Raw genomic sequence first — 27602 nt, 5'->3', positions numbered from 1 at the left:
ACTGTCCCTCAGACCTTGTGGGGGGCTGGACTATATTTTTTTTGGGGGGGGGGAATATGAACGAATTCCTATGCCTCACAAATAACCCAGAGATGCATTTTAAATAAAAGGGCACGCATTCTACTCATGTGAAAACACGCTGATTCCTGGACCGTCCGCAGTCCGGATTTAGAAGACGATTGGGCCAGATCCGGCCCCCGGGCCTTAGTTTGCCTACCCATGCTTAACTCCTATAGGTAGGTGTGACTAATTCATCATATGCTCCATTTTTAAAGAGATGGGTTTGGATCCTCGTGTAGCCAAAAGGACACTGTCTAGGCATGAGAAGGAACTATGGAGCAAGCTTCACATAACTTTCTGAAGAAGTGTGCATGCACACGAAAGCTCACACCAATGATAAAATTAGTTGGTCTCTAAAGTGCTACTGGAAGGATTTTTGTTGTTGTTGTTATAACATTAAAGAGTATTAAGGAAAAAAACAGGGGGCAGGAACTAAGCATGCTCAATGCGCAGGGAACGCAGACTGACTGGGAGGAGGGCAAACAGAAGACTAGGCAGCAAAGGGAATGGAATCTCACAAACAAATGCAAAGTTGACTTACTCGAACACAGAAAGGAACACTGCAGTGTTTCGTTGCAGACCCCCTTCATTTCAAAGGTGCTTTAATGTGACTAACTTGTGTGACTAATATGGAGTTAATAAATTATGATAAACAATCGCTTTCTATGGATTTGCACCATAATTATTATGACACTGCAAGGTCACTATGCCACACTGTCAATCTTAGGTAGGCGGCAACATAAAAAAGCCAATTTGGGGGTAAGGGGTATTCTTCATTCCCTCATTCACAGGCAAACATTTTCTGCAAAAAGTGCTTCCCTCCTCCTGTTCAGCTCAGTCCTAGATAAATGTACTGGATATCTGGCAAGGGGTCTGGCAAGTCATACCTAATTTTAAGGGACATGGGTGGCGCTGTGGGTTAAACCACTGAGCCTAGGGCTTGCCGATCAGAAGGTCAGTGGTTCGAATCCCCGCGGCGGGGTGAGCTCCCGTTGCTCAGTCCCAGCTCCTGCCAACCTAGCAGTTCAAAAGCACGTCAAAGTGCAAGTAGATAAATAGGTACCGCTCCGGCGGGAAGGTAAACGGCGTTTCCGTATGAGCACCACAACCCCAGAGTCAGTTACAACTGGACCTAATGGTCAGGGGTCCCTTTACCTTTACCTTTACCACCTGCATCCCTAGATGGTAGGCTCAATGGACCATGGACTCATCTTGGATATTCACATTGCAAAGCACTTGTACACTGTGTAAATAGAATTTACTTTACTTTACTTTTGCCTTTATCACAATACAGTGCAGCCTACATTTTCGTCTACTTTGAAGCCATTACTGTTAAGTGTTGTTGTTGTTGTTATTATGATAAAATTTCAGGTTTATGAAGCCCACAGAACTTGTATTATGCTTATGTGATTTTGGGTTTGTTTTTTTGTTTTTGCAGTTTTATTTTAAACCTTAAATGGAGGGACTAAAACTACATGCAGCATTTTCAAAATAGGCTTTGGTTTTATTTATTTTATCTTCTTTATTAAATTTATATACCACCCTTTACCCATAGAGCTGGTGGTGGCTCACAACATAAAAATACAAGATAAAAAACAAGAAAAGCGTAATAAAAACAAGAACAAAAATGAAACAATAACCCCTCCCTGAAACACAATTATAGGGTTTAGCCCTGGTTAAAGTTGAAGTATTACTTCTCACACCTTTTATATGAGCCCATTTCCATTGTGCTACAAATATATATATTTTTATGTGCATGAACAATCATTTTCTGCTAGTAGATCCTAATTTAAAGCACACAGAGGTAGGGAAAGTGCTCCCAAAAAACAAAAATCTCTGAATTGCAACCTCCCGTTGCTCGGTCCCAGCTCCTGCCCACCTAGCAGTTCGAAAGCACATCAAAGTGCAAGTAGATAAATAGGTACCGCTCCGGCAGGAAGGTAAACGGCATTTCCGTGCGCTGCTCTGGTTCATCAGAAGCGGCTTAGTCATGCTGGCCACATGACCCGGAAGCTGTATGCCAGCTCCCTCGGCCAATAGTGCGAGATGAGCGCCGCAACCCCAAAGTCGGTCATGACTGGACCTAATGGTCAGGGGTCCCTATACTTTTACCTTTGCTTGGTTCAAGCTGACAAAATTTTATTTTCTATTAGAGTGGACAGCTTCCTAATCTGGGCATCGTTATAAAATTAGTTATGTACATTCTGTGAATCTGTTGCAAAGAAAAGAGTGAGGGGTTTTTTAAACTCTGATAGTCTAATCAGTTATCTTCCCAGATAATGCCCTATCACTATCATGGAAAATATTCCTTACAGTTGTCTAGAGGCCATTCAGCAATAAACAGTAGCAGCTTTTCTGAAACGTGCCACTAGTGGAGAATTTCAGAAGGCTCATTGCCTTGAAAAGCACCATCAACCAAAGTAACAATATTTCTATATATAGATATTTGTTTATTTGTTTCATAAAATTTATACACCGCTTGATTATACAAAAACCTCAAAGCGGCTTACCAAAAAAAAAAAAATCAATAAAAAATTTGACAATAATTTAAGGCCAATGCATGCAGAAAGTCATCAACTGCTTCCGCAGTAATTCAATCACAAATCTGCAGGAGTAAAACATGGTGTTTTGGGGTTCTTTCAGGATTTAATACAACATCTATCAAGGTTCATGACCAAAAGAGGTTTTGTTAGAGATCATAGAGCAGGCTTCCTCAACCTCGGCCCTCCAGATGTTTTGAGACTACAATTCCCATCATCCCTGACCACTGGTCCTGCTAGCTAGGGATCATGGGAGTTGTAGGCCAAAAACATCTGGAGGGCCGAGATTGAGGAAGCATGTTGTAGAGGTTGCTTTGAGCACAAAAATGGTAATTGTGTAAGTATACTGAGAAAATACAATTAAGCATTGCTTAATTTAGCAATCATTGGCATTTAGCAATAAAAGCAAAACATAGCTCAACTTTGGTCACCTCCCTTACAGAAACAGCCAATGTATCAGACTTTGCTCCTTGGTACATCGAACATGCTACAACACATTTTAACATTGCAGTACAGCAGCAGAGGCATCTTGGTAAACCGATTATTGTTTGTCATTTCTAAGAAGGATTTCATTAAGTTCATCTTTATTAGAAGTGGAAAAACATAATGTTTTATAAATATAAAAATTGCTGACCGTGTGCTCCAGTAACTTGTCAAATAACTAAATTGTCCTTAAAATTTTAGTTACTAGAGCACTTAAAATATCTGGACCAAAACCTGCATGGATTTAGTCACAAAAATTATGCGCAGCAATAGTGCATTTATATACTTCTCTTCGGGGACGTCGGCGTCCTAGTTTTGAATTTCCCCCAAAGCTATTGTGTGTGCTTTCCCTCAAAATCCTCCATCTGCAAAGGAAGAGAAACAGAAACATGTGGCGCTTTAAGGGACAAGCAGCCATTTCTCAACATGCAGTTCTTTCTTCAATATTAAACTTGGCCCGCTCATCATACAAAGCATCGATGGTCTGCAGTTCAGTGCTCACGCTTTCACGGGACAATGTTACTCGGAGTAGACCCACTGAAATTAATGAACATGTCCATTAATTCCAACATGTCTGCTCTGAATCAAAGTGATAACACCACCGATTTATCTCCCTGCCCATCCACAGACAGAACGTTAATACCTAGAGGCAAAAGATGTAATGAAAGCAGTTGTGATATTATCCCTCATAGACCTGAATTTTGTTGAAAACATGGCAATCTTGCATTTTATAAACCTACGTAAAAATTATTTAAAGTCCTATGTTCTAAACTGTCATACGGACCTCTGCTTGGACTTCCAGAACTTTCTGGGTCCAACTGTCATGCTGAGCCAGATCTCGCTCTATCTTCTTGCTTGGCACGTGTGCACTGCCTTTCATCTGGTACCTGTTTGACAGCAGGTGTGACTGGCGCCTCTTTCGAGGCTTCTTTGACAGGGGTAGCCGGCACTTCACCATTGACACTTTCGACGCCACTGACAGACATCAAGTTCTTACGTTCTTTGGACGCAGATTTGTGTTCCACCTTTGTGACTCTAAACCTGTTGGGACAAAGCTGAGCTATTAAAACAATCCAGCATTTCACTATGAACCCCACTACCGCCTCTGCAAAATTAGGAAAGGTTTATCTAAATTTACAATTGTATTAGTTTTGAAATGACAGGGGGGCTTATCGCTTTGAAAGACATAAAACAGATGATCTTGCTGGGAGGCTGTGGTTAACTATCATGCATTTCCAGTGAATAAGAATTTTCTAAACAAGATGTGGAAAAGTAGGCAGTTAGAAATTACGGCCGCGCTACAATTACAAATTCTAGAAGAGTAACTACCCTGTTTCTCCTATTTTAAGATGTAGTCATAAAATAAGCCGTAGCAGGATTTTTAAGCATTCAAGGAATATAAGCCATACCCCGAAAATAAGACACAGTAATAGGCGCAGCAGCAATGCCGGCTGTGGCAGGAGGAGGAGGAAAAAAATAAGACATCCCCTGAAAATAATCCATAGTGGGGGTTTTTTGAGGAAAAATATATATAAGACGGTGTCTTATTTTCGGAGAAACACGGGTATGTTGACAAACTAATGGATGCCCTTTTAAGAGCAGTGTCTCAAACATTCTACCGCTACGGTAATTCTGAACACAATTCAATTGTGATCATTCCCTAAATATTATTCCCCCACCTCTCTTTTGCACTTTAGGGGAAAGTGGGGCACGTTCAGCCATTTTTTACTTTAAGCTCTACACACCTCAAAATAATGCACATAAAAGAAAACTTTTGAATTTAACATTTATTAGGTACTATTCTAAACAAAATCAAAGGGTTAATGTTTCACATTTGATGGAATAAAATGACAAAAAAATCACATTTAATTTTTCCAAAATAATGGATCAATGTGCCCCAGTACTGGGGCACATTGATTCTTCATTTGGGGCACATTGAGCCATTCCAATTTAAGAGCAAAGAAGGCATTTTTACTACACAGTATAAGCTTCCAAGAGAGTTTCAAAAATATCTCAAAGTTCTTAAGAGTCAGCATCACTTCAACTTGTACTCATTAAGTAAACATGGAAGTGTTACCATCTTAGAAGCACAAGCAGTTTCACCAAAGCAGAGTGGTTTAGGCAACAATTTTACCATATCCTCAAAAGGAATCAAAGCTTCTGGTTCAGAAGAGGGAGTGAACTTGGGCCGCTCATTCACTTTAGACAGAACACGTTTTAGAAATTTTACAATGAAGTCCCCATATTCATCAGTTCCGGTAACTTCAGCAACATAATGGGAAATTGTGGTTTTTCCTAAAATCTTCACGATAACAAAGTTTCCCTCTTTCGCATCAGTCTTGTTGAATTCTATATTTTCCTCTTCCTCTAGTTCATCTTTAGAAAATGTTTCAAAATCAGTCAAGTCACTTTCAAACTGCTGGTTCACATTCAACTTTTCTTTCATAATTTTTGACACAGCCTTTCCATATTTTCCATGGGGTACATTGATCCATGCTCAATGTACCCCATTTCCAATTGGATCAATGTGCCCCACATCACCATTTAAGACATAAATATATTTTAAGCAAAACAGACTGGCAGCCATGACAAATATTTTAGAACATACTACAGCTATATTAACTACGATCACATAAATGAAAAGATATTTCAGCTACCTTTACAACTTTTAGAGCTACATGGTTGACAATTCATATAATTTTTTTTACTAAAGCTTACCTAATTTAACAAATCTGGATTTTTGTTTAAACTTCTTTGAAAACACAAACCCAAACACAATGACAGTATGTATCACACAGTTGTTGTTGTAGTGTTGCCACAAACATTGTATAAAAGCTAAAGTACGGTTTTAAAATGGAAAGAGGATCAATGTGCCCCATGGCTCAACATACCCCACTTTCCCCTACTCATTGTTCTTACCAGCACTACAAACATGGGACTTCATCAGACTGTAGATTATAAGCCTGGAGCTTACAAACCATGCAGAAACAAATGTGTTATAATACACCTACAAATTTGTCTTTGGCTTTTTCCTATAAAGCAGTTGCGGCAAGGGGTCTTGAGTCCTCTTTCAGTTTTGAAGGGGCACCCCAGCCCGACAGGATGCCCTAGAGCTCCCTGCACTAATGCAAAAACCTACGGGGAAATGTCTCCTTTCACATGGAGTTTCCAAACTCATTTTGTGCACCAGCTCGTCCTCGATAGTACCACAGGCAAGGGAGTGATATTCCAGCTACTGGGCAGGTGGGATCACGAGGGACTAGGCCTGCACAGAAAAGAAGCTGGCCAATTTCTGCCGAAGAGATAGACTGGCCTGTTTCAAATTGTAGTTGAACTAAACTAGATGTAGGGTTGCCTTATCTTGAAGAGCAAAAAAGGGGACAGCCTGAGCTGGTGCCAGCCCAAGCCAGGCAAAGAGGCCTTTCCCCAGCTCCAGCTGGCAGAAGCCATGACATGCACCCGAGCCTGAGCCAACACCCAATAAACAAACAAACAAACAACACCCCAAAAACCCAGGCATTTCCTTTAATGTGTAAAAATCCCCCCTGGGTGGGCATGTTGCCCCCCCCCCAAATAGGACTTGTCTGCATCAGCCCATTACCTGGCGGATATCCACTACGTGGAATACCGCAGACTAATTACTGTGGCTAGACTGAATGTCCTTGATTCGGCGGTTTTGAGGGGAAGATTTGGAGGAGTCCCATACGGTCAGAGAATGTGCCATTGTGCCTTGGGTGAGGTAGAATCCACAGAACACATTCTACTGAGTTGTCCCTTTTATAATGATTTAAGGCAATATCTTATAGACCCGTATTTATCTCAGTTTAGTTCCCGACCAAGAGAACGGCAGGCAGCATATTTGCTAAACAAGCCCACTGGGAAAATAACCTTCTCAGTGGCTAAATTCCTCTTCCTGGCGCTCAAGTGTCGGAAACGTATAATTGAATGTCTTGATGTGGGTTATCTGTAGGAGGTTTAGTAGCGCGGTCATACCCCATTTATGTATCCCTCTGATGCCTTCAGTTTTATATTTTTATATTTTTATGTATCCCTCTGATGCCTTCAGTTTTATATGTTTATCTTTTTATTGAGAAATGTTTTTTGTTTCTATCGGTCGAATAAAGTATATTGATTGATTGATTGATTGACTTGTCTGAGATTTCCCAGATGTAAGGCAACCCTAAACTGGAGTTTAAAATGAGAAGATGCACTGTGATCATGCACGCCACCGAAACTGCGAATCCACCACAGTACTGAGAATCAAGCCATAGTTTCACCTAAAATGAAATAATTCAACGGGCACACCTTCCAACAGACAGCACTGTCACTTCCCCATGCCGGGCTCTCTTTGCTTCTTTGGATTTCTTAGCTGGACTGAACAGGTGCCACCTCTTCTGATTGCAGCGGCTACAGTCACCTGGTCCGGCAACTCCACCAACCGTATGCAGGTGGCGGCCACGGCAAGTGTGTTTCAACTGAGGACCTCCAGATGATGAAGGAGACACTGGACTTGTTGGACTGCCTGGCGTAGTCGGACTAGTAGGGCTAGAGTTAAAGAGCAAAAAACACAAAACGTTACAGGACAGAAATGTAGTTAATAAAACATAGCTGCTCCTTATATTTGGGGTCCTCTTCCAGAACATCTATGCAGTACCATTCCACTCTCTTCCTTCAAACCCCACCTTTTCCAGAAATCCTTCCATGTAGCCCTTTACATCTTCACCCCTAAAGAAACTAAGGATGCAATGCAGCTGTAGCCTTCAAACAGAAGTTGTAAGGCTGTGTGTGTGTGTGTTTGGGGCATTTGTTTGCACCATGAACCTGGCTTCTTCCTTTGCAATGTAGAGGAATTCACAGCAGATACTTAATATTTTAAGATTAGCAATATTTTGGTTTAGCTGACGACCTGGCCTTGCACACGCACACCCCTCCATGCGGACTACAGTCGTATCTTGGAAGTCAAACGGAATCCGTTCTGGAAGCCCGTCCGACTTCCAAAACGTTCAGAAACCAAGGCACAGCTTCCGATTGGCTGCAGGAAGCTCCTGCAGCCAATCAGAATCCGCGCCGGACGTTCGGGTTCCAAAAGAACGTTTGCAAACCGGAACACTCACTTCCAGGTTTGCGGCGTTCGGGAGCCAAAACATTCGACTTGCAAGGCGGTCGACTTCCGAGCTACGACTGTATCTGCTTTTTATAAGGGTAGCTACAGTGCCGCTTGTACACATTCATCACCTTTTATAAAAACATAATAACAATAAAAAATCTCTATTTAAAGAAGATGTCAGCCGTGGAGGGCACGTGCTGTCACAAGCACAAGTCAATCCACAGCTGGCTTCTCAACAAACTTGCTGTGCCAGTTTCTCCTGAGCGAGACCCTGGAGGGAAAATGGTTTGAACAGTGAGTCTGCTTCCAGAACAACTCTCCCCCATCAAATGTTTGTGTCTGTACACAGCCTAAGTTCAGGTATGTGTAACCAGACATATTCTTTCACCTTACCTATGTTTCCTTGCCTCCCCATACTCTCTCCTGCTCTGCTGGATGTTTAAATTGTCAAAGTTCGCCAGAGAGCTTATCTTAACCCTGTGAGGCACCATATGTATAGATGATGCAATTATAGGTCCATGCATACGTGCGAGCCTATTTATAACCTGGAACCATTAACATCTTGTCTCCACTGAATGTGGAGCATCAAATGAAAAAAAGGTTTTACCTTTCAGGATCATATACAGAGTTATCTGCCACCATGGCCTTCAGAACATCAGCATTAGCTGCAAGAATTACATAAATAAGGAATACTTAACATTTGGGGGTTGATCTCTTTGAACAATGGTTGACCTAACTTGGACATTACGCAAACTTACAGCAATAAGATAACAAGCCACAAATAACTTTAGTTCTAATCCTGACCCCAAAGCAGTTTGAATCCTTGGGGAAATATCTCTTTGGCATATGAATGCGAAAGTGTATATGATGCGTGCTGTGAATTAAAAGTCCTAAATTAAATGTCTTCATTACTTAAAATACAAGCAAGCAAATATTGGAGGTGTTCAAAAGGGTAAATCTGGGGCAGGGAACCTTTCACAGAATCATCTAGCCCAACCCCCTGCAATGCAGCAATCATTTTCCTAATGTGGGGCTTGAACCCATGAACCTGAGATTTAAGAGTCTCGTGCTCTACCAACTGAGCTATCCCAGGCTTCTTGGCTCAAGGGCTGCATTTCCTTGTTGCTAATCTTCCAAAGGCTGCATATTGGTGTTGAGCAGAGACAATTCAACAAGTGGGAGGGGTCCTCCTCCTCCTCTCTCTCTCTCATTTACACATACATCTTGAAGCAATTTCAATTGAGAAAAGCATTGGAGAGAAACAAAAAGAATGCCAGGGTGATCTTTGTGGATCTAGCAGCATATGGTGAGGGGTGGTTCATAACTATTCCTCCCCCTCCCCTCTGGCTGCAGATACATGCCTAACTGATGCCTCTAATTAAAGCCAAAGGAAGCATAATAAAAATGAGCCTAAATGCTGCAGGTGGGAGGCATAGTGAAGGGGGGAGGCTGTCAGCCAGAAGTTCCTCATGCTCTGCACGGTCATTTTTTATTTTATTTTATTAAAGCCGCATCGCATACCTTCGTTTTTCATAATGTAGTCAACTATTTTTCCCACGGTGTCACCATTATCATTCGTACTTTCATTCAGCTCTGAAAAGAGAAAGATTTGGCTTGTGGGCTGGATAAATAGCCAACCAGGACTGGAGATGTAAAGGATCTGGTAAAGTTAGTGCTATGGTGGCTGGGGTGAGGAGCAATGTCTCCCAGAGCATTTCTGGAGCGGGGAGGAATAGAAAAATTGCAACAATACTATGTTTTCCTCCTTATCAAACCTTATTTTGCTGCTTTATCATAAGATGCACTGTTTAATTTTGTCATTTGACATATTTATGAAGTTTACTCAGAGTGAAAGGTAAGACTACTTTTATTGCCATAAAAATAAAATGCATGCACATAACTGATTTTAATAACTGAAGTCTTGCTTTTCCAGTGTGATGGCTATGGCCTGCTTTTGTGGACAATTCTGTGAAGTTCAGGTGTAATGCTTATCAGTTCTGGCCTTGGATCATGTTCAGCAATACAGTGGTACCTCGGAAGTCGAACGGAATCCATTCCGGAAGCCCGTAACGACTTCCGAAACTTTCGGAAACCAATTGGTTTCCGTTTGCGCAGGCGTGCCGGAAACAATAGTGGAAGCCGCGGCGGACGTTTGGTTTCCAAAACAAGCTCGAAAACCAGAACACTCACTTCCAGGTTTCGATCTTTCAGGAGCCGGAACATTTGATTCCCAAGGCAGATTCGGGAACAGAGGTATGACTGCAATACCTTTAGCCGGGAAATAGTTACGGTTAATTAGTAAACTACACAGGTATCACATTATGAAAACCACAGGCCCTGGGCCAAAACCTTGCTAACCTGCTGAATGATCTGGGTCTGGTCATCGGGGGGGGGGGAATCAACTGCAAGGTTAAGCACAGTTTTGCATGTTTCCAAGGTCCACCCGAACAAAGCTTGCAGACCACCAGTGGTATATAGACCAGGGTTTGAGAGCCTCTGATCCATGCACTATAAAAAATGGGGTTAATGCTTGCTGTTCCTTATTTCCATATTAGCACAGACACCAGTCTTTTAAATTATTCTCGCCTACCTATCTTTTCACCAAGCTCCTCCTCCTCTTGCTCGGATTCTGTTGTACAGCGATATCCCTTTTTCTTTAGCATATGGCAGATGAAAACCCCCAGGAGTCCCATGAGGAAGAAGACAGGAATCAGGAAATATGCAATATATTCTGGGTGCTGCCCATTTCCTGACGATCCACTTTCAGGTTTATTTGCAACATCACCTGCGCTATGGCTTGCCAAGGTACGAGGGCTCCCTGCGAAAAAAAGTGGGAGAGAAAGACTACAAAATTAATGAGATTTGTACAGCAATGCTGATATTTTATGCTTTCTATAGCTTTCTCAGCCCAGAAACTAAATGTTCCCCGAAAGAAGGCACCAGATGAGCAAATCAGTTTGGTCATAGCTGGATACCGTAGCCAAGTACTGTATGTATTTCATTTTGATGGCAAGTAAAATTGGAATTCTATAATGCAATTGTTTAAATTACTTTAATTTAGCTGTTCTGCTTAAGTACAGTGGTACCTCTACTTACAAATAACTCTACTTACAAATTTTTCTACTTACAAATGGAGCTCCATCCACCATCTTGGATACAGTTTAGATAGGATTTTTTCTACTTACGAATTTTTAGATAGGGTTGCTTCAACTTACGAATTTTTTCTCCCAATGCATTCCTATGGGATTCGACTTACAATTTTTTCGACTTACAAATGTGTGTTCGGAACGCATTAAATTCGTAAGTAGAGGTACCACTGTATAATTATAGAGTCAACAACGTAATTATAAATTTGATTCATCCGCTGCATTGCATTATTATGTGTTACAATGTTTCGTTATTTTTATGCATTAAAAGAACGAATTCATCAACAAGAAGTGGGCCTTGTTCGTGGAAATATATAATCAAACTTATTGACTCAATTCATACAATCACACCATACTACTTAGACATGATGTCAAAAGTGGCCAGCAATGGTTTGCGCCAGAAAACCTTGACAAAAACCATTGTCACAGCCATCCCTCCACCTCGAAAGGCACCATGGAAGCAGGAGTGAAATTAAGAAAGCCAAGTGCTGAGAAGAGTTGAAATGAAAGCCGACAAGCAGCTGTAAATCAGTTTGCTTATTCCAAATGCTAAAAAAGAAAGAAAATTGAGCCTGTATAAAGCCTCTGAGTGCTTCAGAAATGCCCACAATGAAGTATGCAATATTTCAAGTTATACCAGACTATCTTTGTACACAAAGAGAAAATGTGACATTTTTAAGTAAAACTGGAATAGTTCACACCTTCTTTGAATTCTTCGCTTATTCTAAAAGAAAGCTAAGCTGCAGCCCTTTCTACTTTACACCTCCACTTAATTTCTAACACCCTAATATTTAATCATGCCTTCCTCACAAAACTACAGTACCAGCAAGAGACACTTATTTACACAGAGCTTCGAATGGTAAAGCCCAAGCAATATTTAGATATTCCCGATTTTTGGAAAAAAAATTGCAAATGTGACTTCCCACTGAACATCCTGCATTGCTTCCGATGTTTAGGATAGATCAAATGGTCTGTCCGCAGGTGGACAGAAAGTCATAGCTATGGTTTGCCTTCGCCCGCAATGTGCTAATTATAAGAGCTGCCACACCCATTCCTAGACAAAACTGTGGTTTTGATGTGTAGTTTCCATTCCCCCCCCCTCCTTGGGTTCCTCTCTCTTTTTGACAAACAGAATCACATAAGGATTCCGACAGCATAGTCAATCACATCAGAGCCTGTTCAGCAATACTTGACTATTGTTAGCATCCTTCTGCTTCGAGAGAGCACAAAGCTGGGCAGTGTGCATGGAGGTCCCGGGCTGCCCAGGCGAAAAACCACCACCCCTCTCAGCCTCTCTAATGTGGTACAAATTTGGCACCAGCTTGGCTGCAGGAGTTGCCAAAAGGAGGCATACAAAACGCCATCCAGCCATCTTAGAGATTTCAATCTGGATTTGTGCAGGATTTACTCCTTGGCCCTTTCTTCTCCCTAAGATGTCCCGCAGCGCAGTGGAGGTTTAGAACCAGAATTTTCCTTATCCTAGACGGGCTACCTTCCCAGGTTGACGAGCCCCATCTGCCCCTCAATTCCCTCTGCAGCACATGCAGAAACCGCCTTATGAACCATTGAACCCGCTATTGGTCCCATCCACTCAATATGCCAGAGGTTTGCTTTGCATACAGAGGAATGCCCTAACTCACCGAGCATTTGAGACAGTTAAGTCCAGTCAAAGGCAACTATGGGGTTGCGGCGCTCATCTCCCTTTCAGGCCGAATGAGCTGGCGTTTGTCCACAGGCAGCTTTCCGGGTCATGTGGCCAGCATGACTAAACCGCTTTTGGTGCACAGCAGAACACTGTGGTGGAAACCAGAGCGAACGGAAACGCCGTTTACCTTCCCACCGCATTTATCTACTTGCACTGGTGTGCTTTCAAACTGCTAGGTTGGCAGGAGCTGGGACAGAGCAATGGGAACTCACTCCGTCGGGGGGATTCAAACTGCCAACCTTCTGATCAGCAAGCCTAAGAGGCTCAGTGGTTTAGACCACAGCGCCACCCGCATCCCTCTAATACCACTTCCTCTTCCCTAAAACCGCATACATCCTGGAGGTTCATATACCCCATCAGATACATGCCTAGGATGGAGCAGAGGTGTAACAAAACAGATATGGACTATAATTGCAAAAACGAGACTTTCTGCAGCACCAAGCATCTTTATTTTTCCATTAAAATATGAAGAGACCTAAGCTGGCGAGGAGCAAACTGATTAAAGTCAGCCAGATTTTCATGCTGCTAAGCCCACAAGTCTGTCTGTGCAAGCTGGCTAAAGTTAGCTCCTTCTATCAGGAGGAAGTTCCACTCAAAGTTAAGGCACAAGGCTTTCCGCTTTTTAATAACAGGAATGTTGTCATTTCAGCTTCCTAATCTAGCCCTTTAGGAAGCTTGCAGGCAGAAAACAAAAGGGAGGCTGGCAGACAAATAGCAAGAAATGTTTTTCCCCGGGTGAGAAAAATGATCCTGGTAAGTTCATAAGTTCTGTCACAAAAGCAACCAGAATGAATAGGCTAGAGATATATGTTTGTTTTACTTTAAGGCAGTCAGTGGATTGGGTATTGTTTCTCCAGCATGGAACCCTCCAGCTAGCAGGATTGAACCCTCTGTGCATCAGCTGTTGAGCAGAGGGTTCAATCCTGCTAGCCCTGCTCCTTCTGTACTTTCCTGTGGGGGACAAGCAATGCCTCCCCTTACCACCACCATCAGATGACAGACAGGAGAGTGGTCTTAACTACCTGAAGAAGTTGGCCCACAGGGGTGGGTGGAGATAATAATCTGGCCCAGTGGACATAGGAGTTCATCACTCCTGCCTAATGGACTAGATCTGAATACTAGACAATCTTCCAGTTTCCTGGAACAGTTGTCCTTCTGTAATTCACAGCTGACTTCATTTTATTTTATTTTTGACTGATCAAATGCCCAGCCTTGCATGCGCTCTGCAGCAGTTGGTGCTTACAAAAACTGAAGCAGTTTGCTGAGTGGCCTCTATGCTCCTATCAATTTACAAAGTTTAACTTTGATGTTTACTGGCATTTTTATTTATACATTTTCTTTTATATATATATATATAATATTTTTTATTAAAGTTTTCCAAAGTACAAAAGAGAAAAAAGCACAGAAAAAAGATATAAGAAACTTTACAAAAAAGAAAAAAACAAACAAAAATAAAAATACAAAATCAAATTATTAATTCCTTAATCCCTTCACATTGTCTATAGGGACCCCCTCGGGTTTCCCTCCCTGTGGTCCTTAATTAAATTTATTATTAGCAAATTCTATATCATTTTAATCACCTTATAAATCCTATTTTTCCGCTGTCATCTTACATATGAAAAATTTCCACAGTTCATTTACACTTAATTTCTATCTTAATAATTTACTTTAGCATATTTTTTAAGATATAATTTAAAATCTTTCCACTCTTCTTCCATCACTTCTTCTCCCTGGTTGCGGATTCTTCCGGTCATCTCAGCCAGTTCCATAAACTCCATCATCTTCATCTGCCAATCATCAATCGTTGGTAATGTTTGTAGTTTCCAGTTCTTAGCAATCAACAGTCTCGCTGCCGTTGTAGCATACATAAAAAAAGACACATTTTTCTTTCGAATCTCCTTCCCTACAATGCCCACTAGAAATGCTTCTGGTTTTTTAACAAATGTGTTTTTAAACACTTTCTTAAGTTCATTATAAATCTTATTCCAGAAGTCACTTACTAGTGGACACGTCCACTATACATTTTCTTTTGTGCTCCAAATTTAACCAAATCGACTGAAATCAAGCATAAGCAGTATTGAGAAACCTGAGAGGGATTTAAAAAAAAAAAATTAAAGTAGCCATGTTGGTCCAATAGTGTGTGGTTATTATCTTTAGGAGGACCATTTTTTTTTAATTAAAAAAATTAAACAGAGTACTGTATGGTTAGCGAGTTTCAATTTCACCAAAGCTCATCAGGATGGATGAAAAATATTGGGACATGAAAGAACTCTCACTTCTTTGTGGATTTTCAAAGCTTTTTGACTTTACAGAGATAGTTGATGAAATTGATCTTGTCTTTACTAACAGAACAGCAAAATGCAAGGCATATCATGCTGCTTCTGTTGCTGCTGAGTTTACTATTCAACGCTCAGCAAAGCTGATCTTTCTCTTCCAAAAAAAAAAAAATTCACTAAACACCAGACAGAAACAGAAGCTGCACCGTGGCTCCTTTAAAAAAAATATATACCTGAGCACCTCGGAGGGGGAGTTATGTGAGAATAAAAAGTGTAAGTAGTGGCCTATTTTACGGGGTGCTAATAAGTATTGCTGAGTTAACATAAGGTATTAAGTACATGCCAAGAAAACTATGACTACATCTGATGTAACACTACCGGTAGTAATACATGATGGGAGAAGAGGCTGGGGGGGATGAAGAAGGGGGGGCTGTTTTTTCTGAACCTTCACATCTCTAGACAGGAGAAGGACGTGAATGAACATGGAGCTAAACTGATCAACTAGTAAGAAACAGTAAATATTAGCCTCCCACCTGCCAGCCAAGAACATGCATATAGACAGAGACAGCCCTCTTATACTGTACCAGCCCCTGCCTATGTGGTACCCCTCCGGAGTCCAGACTAACTTTGGTTTTGGAATGGACTTCCGGAACGAATTAAGTTTGAGAACCAAGGTACCACTGTAATCCACAACCACCAGAGGGCACCAGGTTGACAATGGCTGGCGTACACAGTCTGTTGGTGTGGATACTGGCCTATATCAAACTAGGCAAGAGAATTTTTGAGAGCAATTTCCCCAAAAGCCAAAGTCTTAAATCTAGTAGAATCAAAACAGTCAAGCTCGGATTGTAGCACTTTAAATTGCAGGTGATGGAATTTTTTTTAAAAAAAACCATCTCAGCACCAGGTAAAGCTACATTCCAGTAAACGATACATTCGTCTACCCTAGTGCCAAGATTTGCAGAAATCAGTCTGCTGTTTAGAGAAAGCAAACCTTAGCTTATAACATATTTAGATTTCCCTTCTCACACAAACATAAGCCAACCATAAAATCACAAATCTCTTTTGAGTTCATCTTGCATCCTTTAGCTAGCCCAATAGGGATTAAGTAATACATCTGTATGGTTTGTTAGGGACCAGGAGGTGATGAGCAAGAAAAGAAAAGCTGTAACGTGAGTCTCAGAAGCTAATTGTAATCAAGTTATCCATACTTGACTTCACTGTTAAAATGGACCCATCCTCCCTTATCTAGCTACCCATTCAAATTCTCGTGTCCTTTGCCTCCACAGAAATGTGCTGCTTGCTCCTGCTGTCTCAACTTTTTCTCTCCCTGTTAGCTGTTCTCTCCCTGCAATGTAGCTTCTACCATTCACAGAAACCACTATCCATTTCTTCACTGGTAAATCCGAGGGTCTCTGCAGCCTATGGCCTCCTCCTCCTTCTTGACCTCTCTGCTGCCTTTGATAATAATCGATCAAAGTTATCACTTGCCTAACTCTCTTTGTTCCCTAGGTCTTCATTAATTTTATTTCTGTGCAATCAATTCTTTTAACGCTGCCACAAGTGAAAAGGCCAAACCTGTTTTTTTCCTCCCCTCATTCCAGCCGCCAGTCTCACTCCGCTTCTCCCTTTTTTCAACACTGAAAAAATACAGCTCTTCCTCCCAACCAGTTTTTACTGAAGGCGCACTCTAGACTACAGCAACCTTTTCATCTTGGGCTTTCTTTTGTCTCACCTCTGCCCTCTGAATTCTATTCAAAATTCAGCTACCATCACCCTCAGCCACCACTCCAACCACAATTGTTCTACATAAGCACCTGCACTAATACCCTGTTCACTCCCAGATCCAGCAAAAGCACCTCATTTATAGTTTCACGGTTCTTCATAGTTTCCCATTGACTTGATTATCCCTTTGCTTTTATATCCTGATACATCCCTGTCCAGAAAGTCTCCCAGCAACTGAGTAAATGTGCACTCACCCTGTTTACCCCACCTACCATTTCCATCACCTTCCTTGATTCTTTTCCCGCGGCAAAATTTTAAACTGTAAGCTCCTCAGGGCAGGGACCTGTCATCATATAGTTTGTAAAGCACCAAGCCCAACGGGTGATCAAAAGGATCCCTTCCTCTGGAAGGGGAGAACTTTTGGATCCAACCCATTGCTCTCCCTCCCCGCCCAAAAAACCCCTGTAATTATTTAAAGGTTTTTAAACAATAATACAATTCAAACCCAACACATTTACAATGTGATTTAAAAGGTGATGTACATACAAATGTGTAAGATATTTTCCTATTATGATGATCACCACGCAACACAATCCACAGGTAAATTCTCATTCACACGCACCCACATTCTCCCATGATGTGCTACAAAGAAGTGAGGATCCATATAGTTTATACAAGGGGACCAGACCTTTTCAAGCCTGTCCTAATAAACCCATTGATGGCAATATATTAGAACCATCAACTTATAAACATGCATGAAATTTCAGGTGAACAAAGCAAGCTAGTAGGCATAATGTATGACCAGACTTGCCCACTAAAAAAAACCTCAAATCAGCTTTTTGTAGAATTACAATGTAGAGCGCTTAATCATAAATTGACACATATTTTCTGGCATGTGCCCCATTAATAACCCTGCAGATCAAGCTGTTTCTATTTTTCCATGTCCTCTTATTATTGAAAGAAATCCTCCCAAAAAAATTTTTACATTATTGCTGTTTGCCAATAGATTTTTAAAAAATCACATAATGGAAAGTTTCCCATCTTACAACATCCTGTTCCAGCATACCGGTAGTAGTACATAAATCTGTCATGCACATGCAATAATTTTATGGGACCAAAAAATAAATTCTCCATGACAAGGGTTCTTTACAAAAGTTTTAAAGCAATGGCGGAGCTTTTAACAAATGCAAAAAGAATGCACCACACATTCCTCTCCCCAGCCGCAGTTGAGATGCACTCCTTTGCGACAAAGTACCTAATGGAAAAATAAATTAATGTGCATGCTGTAGATTAATACAAAATGTGTACATAGAAGAACAAGTTCCTATTTAAACATGTGTCAGTGTCAGCAGCCATATGCATAACATACTAAGTGTGGGCCAATCATTTATTGCTTTATTTAAATCCTGCTCTTAAATCCTGGTGCTGGAGGAGACTCTTGAGGGTCCCATGGACTGCCAGAAGATCAAACCTATCCATTCTGAAGGAAATCAGCCCTGAGTGCTCACTGGAAGGACAGATCCTGAAGCTGAGGCTCCAATACTTTGGCCACCTCATGAGAAGAGAAGAATCCTTGGAAAAGACCCTGATGTTGGGAAAGATTGAGGGCACTAGGAGAAGGGGACGACAGAGGACAAGATGGTTGGACAGTGTTCTCGAAGCTACGAACATGAGTTTGACCAAACTGCAGGAGGCAGTGGAAGACAGGAGTGCCTGGCGTGCTCTGGTCCATGGGGTCACGAAGAGTCGGACACGACTAAACGACTAAACAACAACAACTTCTTTCAAATGTAACAAATCCTGCTCTTCTTTCAAATGTAACAAAATTCTGGTTACAACAACGAAAAGAGCACATTATGAAATATATCAACCCTGCAGAATATCATTAGATCAAACTATGCCAAGAAAACTTAAGAGCAAAGCTGAAGGCTGCAAAAGACAGCAGCGTTTTTCAGCACCTCATTCTTGAATATAAAGGAGTAGAAAATTGAAATGAACCTATCACACACTGGACTGTTAGACATTACTGGTGTTTACTTTCAAAGCGCAGCAAAACTCTATTTTGACACACCACCAGTTACTGTTTCTCATTCAACCTCACCTGTCCCAGAAATATTCCTAATTCATGGTTAGGAGAACCAGAGAGGGTAGGTCCAATTAGAAATGCTATTCTTCTTGCTTCATGGATCAATGCCTTGTCGTGGCGAAGGGGCTTGAATAACTCAGAGAAGCTATGAGCTATGCCATGCAGGGCCACCCAAGATGGACAGGTCATAGTGGAGAGTTTTGACTAAACGTGATCCACCTGGAGAAGGAACTGGCAAGCCACTCCAGTATCCCTGCCAAGAAAACTCCATGGACAAAGACAACAGGCATATAAAAGTTATGACGCTGGAAGATGAGCCCCTCAGGTCGGAAGGCGTCCAACATGCTACTGAGGAAGAGCGGAGGACAAGTACAAGTAGATTCAGAGCTGATGAAGCGGCTGGGCCAAAGCCGAAAGGACGCTCAGTTGTGGATATGCCTGGAAGCGAAAGGAAAGTCCGATGCTGTAAAGAAAAATATTGCATAGGAACCTGGAATGTAAGAACCATGAGTGGAGGTAAGCTGGATGTGGTCAAAAATGAGATGACAAGAATAAATATCGACATCCTGGGCATCAGTGAACTAAAATGGAAGGGAATGGGCGAATTCAGTTCGGGTGACTATCATATCTACTACTGTGGGCAAGAATCCTGTAGCAGAAATGGAGTGGCCCTCATAGTCAACAAAAGAGTGGCAAAAGCTGTAATGGGATGCAATCTCAAAAATGACAGAATGATCTCGATACGAATCCAAGGCAGACCTTTTAACATCACAGTAATCCAAGTTTATGCACCAACTACCGGTGCTGAAGAAAGTGAAATTGACCAATTCTATGAAGACCTACAACAACTTCTAGAAATGACACCAAAGAAGGATGTTCTTCTCATTACAGGGGATTGGAATGCTAAAGTAGGGAATCAAGAGATAAAAGGAACAACTGGCAAGTTTGGCCTTGGAGTTCAAAATGAAGCAGGGCAAAGGCTAATAGAGTTCTGTCAAGAGAACAAGCTGGTCATCACAAACACTCTCTTCCAACAACACAAGAGACGACTCTACACATGGATATCACCAAATGGGCAGCATCGAAATCAGATTGATTATATTCTCTGCAGCCAAAGATGGAGAAGCTCTATACAGTCAGCAAAAACAAGACCTGGAGCTGACTGTAACTCAGATCATCAGCTTCTTATAGCAAAATTCCAGCTTAAACTGAAGAAAGTAGGAAAAACCACTGGGCCAGTAAGATACAATCTGAATCAAATCCCTTATGAATACACAGTGGAAGTGAGGAACAGGTTTAAGGATTTAGATTTGGTGGACAGAGTGCCTGAAGAACTATGGATGGAGGCTCGTAACATTATACAGGAGGCAGCAACGAAAACCATCCCAAGGAAAAGGAAATGCAAGAAAGCAAAATGGCTATCCAACGAGGCCTTACAAATAGCGGAGGAGAGGAGGCAAGCAAAATGCAAGGGAGATAGGGAAAGATACAGGAAACTGAATGCAGATTTCCAAAAAACAGCAAGGAGAGACAAGAGGGTCTTCTTAAATGAGCAATGCAAAGAAATAGAGGAAAACAATAGAATGGGGAAAACCAGAGATCTGTTCAAGAAAATTGGAGATATGAAAGGAACATTTCGTACAAAGATTACCATAATCAAGGACAAAAGTGGTAAGGACCTAACAGAAGCAGAAGACATCAAGAAGAGGTGGCAAGAATACACAGAGGAATTATACCAGAAAGATATGGAGGTCTCATACACCCCAGGTAGTGTGGTTGCTGACCTTGAGCCAGACATCTTGGAGAGTGAAGTCAAATGGGCCTTAGAAAGCATTGCTAATAACAAGGCCAGTGGAAGTGATGATATTCCAGCTGAACTATTTAAAATTTTAAAAGATGATGCTGTTAAGGTGCTACACCCAATATGCCAGCAAGTTTGGAAAACTCAGCAATGGCCAGAGGATTGGAGAAGATCACTCTACATCCCAATTCCAAAGAAGGGCAGTGCCAAAGAATGCTCCAACTACCGCACAATTGCGCTCATTTCACACGCTAGCAAGGTTATGCTTAAAATTCTACAAGGCAGGCTTAGGCAGTATGTGGACCGAGAACTCCCAGAAGTGCAAGCTGGATTTCGAAAGGGCAGAGGAACCAGAGACCAAATAGCAAACATGCGCTGGATTATGGAGAAAGCTAGAGAGTTCCAGAAAAACGTCTACTTCTGCTTCATTGACTATGCCAAAGCCTTTGACTGTGTCGACCACAGCAAACTATGGCAAGTTCTTAAAGAAATGGGAGTGCCTGATCACCTCATCTGTCTCCTGAGAAATCTCTATGTGGGACAAGAAGCTACAGTTAGAACTGGATATGGAACAACTGATTGGTTCAAAATTGGGAAAGGAGTACGACAAGGTTGTATATTGTCTCCCTGCTTATTTAACTTATATGCAGAATTCATCATGCGAAAGGCTGGACTAGATGAATCCCAAGCCGGAATTAAGATTGCCGGAAGAAATATCAACAACCTCAGATATGCAGATGACACAACCTTGATGGCAGAAAGCGAGGAGGAATTAAAGAACCTTTTAATGAGGGTGAAAGAGGAGAGCGCAAAATATGGTCTGAAGCTCAACATCAAAAAAACCAAGACCATGGCCACTGGTCCCATCACCTCCTGGCAAATAGAAGGGGAAGAAATGGAGGCAGTGAGAGATTTTACTTTCTTGGGCTCCTTGATCACTGCAGATGGTGACAGCAGTCACGAAATTAAAAGACGCCTGCTTCTTGGGAGAAAAGCAATGACAAACCTAGACAGCATCTTAAAAAGCAGAGACATCACTTTGCCGACAAAGGTCCGTATAGTTAAAGCTATGGTTTTTCCAGTAGTGATGTATGGAAGTGAGAGCTGGACCATAAAGAAGGCTGATCGTCGAAGAATTGATGCTTTTGAATTATGGTGCTGGAGGAGACTCTTGAGAGTCCCATGGACTGCTAGAAGATCAAACCTATCCATTCTTAAGGAAATCAGCCCTGAGTGCTCCCTGGAAGGACAGATCGTGAAGCTGAGGCTCCAATACTTTGGCCACCTCATGAGAAGAGAAGAATCCTTGGAAAAGACCCTGATGTTGGGAAAGATTGAGGGCACTAGGAGAAGGGGACGACAGAGGACAAGATGGTTGGACAGTGTTCTCGAAGCTACGAACATGAGTTTGACCAAACTGCGGGAGGCAGTGCAAGACAGGAGTGCCTGGCGTGCTATGGTCCATGGGGTCACGAAGAGTCGGACACGACTAAACGACTAAACAACAACAACAATTCTTCTTGCTATAACTATTAGTGCCACACTTTTTATTCCAATCAACTTTCATTAGGCTGGAGAATGGAAACAGAATCATTTTCCTGATCATCGTTCCAAGAACCCTAAACACCTTCCTGGAATAAAAAAAAAAGGTAAAGGAATATGTACGGTATATTCCTGAAATAAACAAGATTCAGTCCAAGGGCTTGTCCAGTCACTTTCCACTTTCCCAAGAAAACCTGCTGTTTGCCACCAAATCAGAACAAACGGAATAGCTTTTTCTGCGGTGTTCAAAATCAGCCAGCCGCAGGCATGTTTTGTGACTGGCATTGGTCCAATTGCAACCACATGGGAGATTTCTGGATGCCAGGCTGGCGACTGACATCTCTAGCTGGCTGGCCGGACCCTCCAGCTTTCTTAAGCAGGTAAGCAGAAGAGCTTATTTATTGCATTCATATCCCATATATACAGACCTTTTTCAGGGGGTACTCAGGGGTACACAGTACTGGCACCTCTTTTTTGTTGTCAAAAAGTGTGGCATTGTAACAACTTCATGGTGAGTACTAGCACCTATTTTACTAGGGGGGGGAGCACTGCATATATACATGGTTCACACTTTCCTCAGTTACTCCCTACTACAACAACCCTGTGAGGTAGGATAAGAGACTGTGACAGACCCAAGGTCACCCAGTGAGCTTCATGACCAAGTGGGGATTAGAACCCTCATCTCCCAGGTCTGAGACCAGCACTCTAACCACTACACCACACTGGCTTCCTAGAGTACTTCTGCTAGGGGCAACTCCATGAATTAATTAGGTAAATAAATATGGGGAAAGCCAAATGTCACATAAATAAAGATCTAAAATAGTTTCATTGGAATAATTTTCATTGTAAATTTGTTTTATTCTGGATTGTTTTGTTTGATGTTTTGATGTGTTGCAAACTGCTTTGAGTTTTTTTCCTTTAAACTATAAAGTGATATAGAAAATAATGATGACTATACAGCCGAAATAAGGCAAGGAGCTATCAGCACGACTGAGGGAGCCCAAGTCACTGCAGAAATAGAAATCGTTTCAGGGGGGAAAAACCTAAATTGGGAGGAAACCAAACAATGACTGAGCATGCTCAGAATGTCAAGTGTCTGTTGGGAGGACTAAAAATAGAAAAACTGGGTTTGGGGGAGAAGTATAATGCAATGCCCTGAAAAAAAAGGCCAGGCTGGCAGGCAAACAAACTTCAAACTGCAACATTTTGTGGCAGATCAGATCCCTCTTACAGAATCATCTAATCAATGAATTGTAGAATTGGAAAGGACCACAATGGCCATCTACTCAAAACCCCCTGCAATGCAGGCATCTTCTGCCCAATGTGGGACTCAAACCCACAACCCGACTGAGCTATTAGATGAAGCTGCCTTTTCAGTGATATACATTTGAAACTCTAGCAGATTTTTTAAAAAGAAACCTTAGTTTAAATATACGTGCCAGGTACATGCATACATAAAACATAAGCTCCTTCTTTTAAAGTACAGGAAATGTCTTCATGTCAGTACAGTCATACAAGATACCCACAAGAAAAGCATGAGCTCCAATTTCATCACTTTTTAACAATCTGTGCGATCCCTCGCCAAATCAGTCCACAGAAAAAGTTTTGCAGATTTCCAATAACTTCCAATGTAACTCAGCCAATGAACAGTTTCATTTTCACCTTCCAAAATCCAACACAGTTTCAGCACATAAGTAGGCTCTCATTGCGCGGTCTGCATACTACAAGTATGCAGCTCAGGGAAGCTCAAAATACTGGGGGTGGGGGAAAGTATGGGAGATGGTAGAGAAGGAGCAGCTGTACATGAGACAATTTTATAGTGTTTGGGTTTTAATGCAAGTACTCCAAGGCGAGATTTCCTTATTTCAACAACCAGTGTTGTGTCTAAGATCCAGAACAGGGAATTAGCAGATTGACCAGCCTTGATTTTCAGCAACATAGTACACTATCAGCAAATGACAAAAAGTATTCGCTAAATTAACCCACCCCCCAAAAAACACTAATTAACCAAAGAACGTAACCGTTTTAATTCTCCATAACACAACAGCAATGAGTCACAGTTCTATGATCTATTGCTGTTATAGGAAGGAATGACAGTTATGAAAGCAGACAGACTCCAACCATCGTGACTTAGTATCCTGTAAAATAGAGAACTTGAAAAGGTGATAGAGGGCAGAAATGAATTAAAAATACTAAAGGAAGGACACACTAATGGCTACTTTTTACTTTATATTAACAAAGAGTATCTGCCCCCATTTACCAACCCAATTCTGCAGCTGCTTCACTTTCCATCACAGCTCCACATACAAATATACTGAAAAACATAGTAAGATTTACTGTACAACTATTAACTACACTTCAAAATTAAATCTGCTATGTAATTTCTTTTTAGTTATCTTGAACATGCACTCCAACAGTAGCTAAATGGGGCACAATTAAGTGGATTGAACTTTCGACTCAGGAAAAGTAAACCGAGTTAAGGAATCAGCATGCAATTTGAGTGACAGTCTTCCCAAGTGCAACAATCTGAAATGTCTGTTTCATTGCACTCAATTGGAACTTCCTTGCATACAGAGAAACGCATACATGTGGTATTGTTGCAGAGAATTGATCTACACATAATTTGCACTCTAGTATTCCTACAAATAAGTGCCTCCCATGAAGGAATCTTGTAACGTGGGCTCACAGTGACATCTGGCACTATTTCACTGTAAACCTGGTAATAAGATGAGGATAACTGAAATTATTCAGAAGTAATTACACAGTGAGAAACAGCAGAAGGTGCCATTTCTGGATGAATAATTTCTTTGGAACAAAGATTTAGGCGAAGCCAGTGATTGGTTGCAAAAAAATAAAATGAAAAATGCAACGACCTGTGAGGCAGAGTCTACTATCAATTTTGCCTATTGTTTTGTATACAGTATATTGCCTCGACTCCTTTTATGAAGTGAGGCAGAGTCGGCCAGTCTCAAAGTCTTAATCCTAGAGAGCGCAAGAACAGCTGTGGTTATCTGGAGAAAGCCTAGCGGCTCTCTGCGCATGCCCTGAAGCACAGTTTCACAGCTGAGCTGGCTGGGAGTCAAAAAAGCCTCTGGAAATGAACTTGAACTCAGGATAGGACTGTGCAGTGGCCAAAGCCAGATGTTGTCCTTTTGCACAACGGAGGGAGTAACAAGCCCAACCCCTTGGAGATCATGTATTTACTTTCCGGTTGAGGAAGAACCATTTAGGGGAAAGAAAGAAAAAACCCTATAAAGAAAAAGACTGAACTAGAATCGGACGTGCAATTTAAACACACACACACACACACACACACACTGCCCTTCACAGCAACCTGACATACAGCAGCTGAGGTACAGCTAAGGGATAAGCTTCTGCTTGCTAATCTGCCAGGAAAAGCTTAGTTTCTGCATAACAGGATGGCCCAGTTGGGAAAATTAAAAGAAAAAGGTGGCGCCAACCTTAAAAAGGAATGAGAGAGAGAGAAGCAAGGAAGGGAGCGGGGCTGGAGGGAGGGCTTCAAAAGTCAGGTGGGAGTGAAAATAAAAAATAAATCAACGGCAAGTTTGGAAGTGCTGGAAAAACGCAGCTGAATAACGCAGCTTCCCCGGGGGAAAGAGAGAGAAGCCCCCACAATCACGGAGGGCAAAAGACAACTGCACCCCAGTGTTTCCCCTCCCCATCACAAAATGCAAAAAAAAAAAAAAAGTCTGTGCCCAGAAGGAGGAAGCCTTTTCCGCACCCACCGGGAGCCGAGCGGTTGCCCGCCTGGGCGGACGTGGCTTGGAAGAAAGCAGCCGGGTAGGCGGGCGTCGCGGCCGGTCCTTGAGGAGCCATCCCTGGGCGAAGAGACCACCCGCGTCCCGGGACACTTGGGTGCCTGGGCTGATGGGGCTTCTGCGGCGCGCGCAGAAAATCTTCCCCAGTCCGCCCGGGCGCGGCTCTGGCGTCGAAGCTCCGCCCACCTCTTCTCCATTCCTCCCGGGGGGGGGAGAGCGACTGAGCATGCGCGGTGACGGCGCCGCTCTTCGGCAAGGCTGAGGGGAAAGGAAGGGAAGGCGGAGTTTCACTGTGGAAAAGGCAGCTGGCGGAGAGCAGCCAGTTTTTTCCTCAGCCGTGCGCTGTCCTGTCAAGCGCTCCCGCGCCACGAGGCTGTAGCCCCGGACGAGCAAAGTCCCAATCAGTTATTTTGCTCGAGTTAGGAGTGCAGCAACTGTAACCCTAAAGCACTTTCTGGGGAGCAGGGGCGTCAACTTGAATAAAATATTTGGGATTTGGGGCGGGATGGGGGGGGGGGTTGTGCTGCCGGAAAGAGTTTGATCCACGTACGACGTTTTAGGAACTTCAGTATCGCCTACCTGCATTGTATGATGTATTTAATCTGCAACTGCAAGTACACTGAGAAATAAATCGTATGTTAATTCATACTTCAAAAGAGAATGTCTTGTGCAGTGCCAGATTCACGTATCAGCTAAACAAGCTATAGCTTAGGGCCCCACTCGGGGGGGGGGATTTAAAGGGGGAAAAACTGGATGTGCAGTACATTTCCAAAATATAAGGTTAAAAAACAAATAAAATAAAACCTACCGGTACATACAGCAACAGTGTTTTGTGTTGTGTAGGCTCCTGTGATGTAAGTCATGGGCCCCGCCTGCTAGCCGGCTCCCTAAGAAAGTTTTGAGATCTTAAATTCTAGATTAAAATTACTTAATTGATTAAAATTACTAGATTAAGTAATCAATCTAGTAATTTTAATCAATTAAGTAATTTTAATCTAGAATTTAAAATCTCTAAACTTTCTTATTTGTTAATTCAAGCAAGTAAACTACTGCTCTCACTTCATTACAAACAGTATACCTGCAACACACTTGAGCAAACCTGCTCCTCTTCCATTCACAGATATTTTGCTGCCATTTGCAACTGTAGCTGCCTCTGATTAGTTATCATTTAACTCTTGGGGGAAATAATTCGCATCACACGTCATGTGCATGGAAGTTGCCGAACCAACTAAAAGGATTACAGTCAAACCTCGGTTTGCGACCGCCTCCGTTTGCGACCGCTTCGGTTTCCGACCACCGCGGACCCGGAAGTGTTTACATCCGGGTTCCGTGCCGCTCGGATGCACAGAAGC

At 42.1% G+C, this 27602-nt stretch overlaps 1 protein-coding gene across 2 annotated transcripts; it reads right to left on the bottom strand.

Annotated features, from left to right (window-relative positions):
* On the bottom strand, positions 1-26405 carry RELL1 (RELT like 1). 2 transcript variants are annotated; one of them, XM_035113434.2, is made up of 7 exons: positions 26218-26405; positions 10781-11008; positions 9712-9783; positions 8798-8855; positions 7389-7628; positions 3868-4124; positions 1-3448 (listed from the first exon to the last, which is right to left on the bottom strand). In XM_035113434.2, exons 1-6 carry the CDS (start codon positions 26306-26308, stop codon positions 3905-3907), a joined length of 909 nt encoding a protein of 302 aa, XP_034969325.2. In that variant the 5' UTR covers positions 26309-26405; the 3' UTR covers positions 1-3448; positions 3868-3904. The 2 variants fall into 2 exon arrangements, with proteins under 2 accessions (XP_034969325.2, XP_034969326.2); XM_035113435.2 differs by having other exon boundaries at positions 3971-4124.
* Between the last annotated feature and the right edge of the window lie 1197 nt (positions 26406-27602).

This window comes from Zootoca vivipara, chromosome 9 (assembly GCF_963506605.1).
Source record: "Zootoca vivipara chromosome 9, rZooViv1.1, whole genome shotgun sequence".
In the NCBI taxonomy this organism is placed as follows: domain Eukaryota; kingdom Metazoa; phylum Chordata; class Lepidosauria; order Squamata; family Lacertidae; genus Zootoca; species Zootoca vivipara.
The sequence above is the reverse complement of the archived record's forward strand: the minus strand, read 5'-3'. Positions and strand labels throughout refer to the sequence as shown.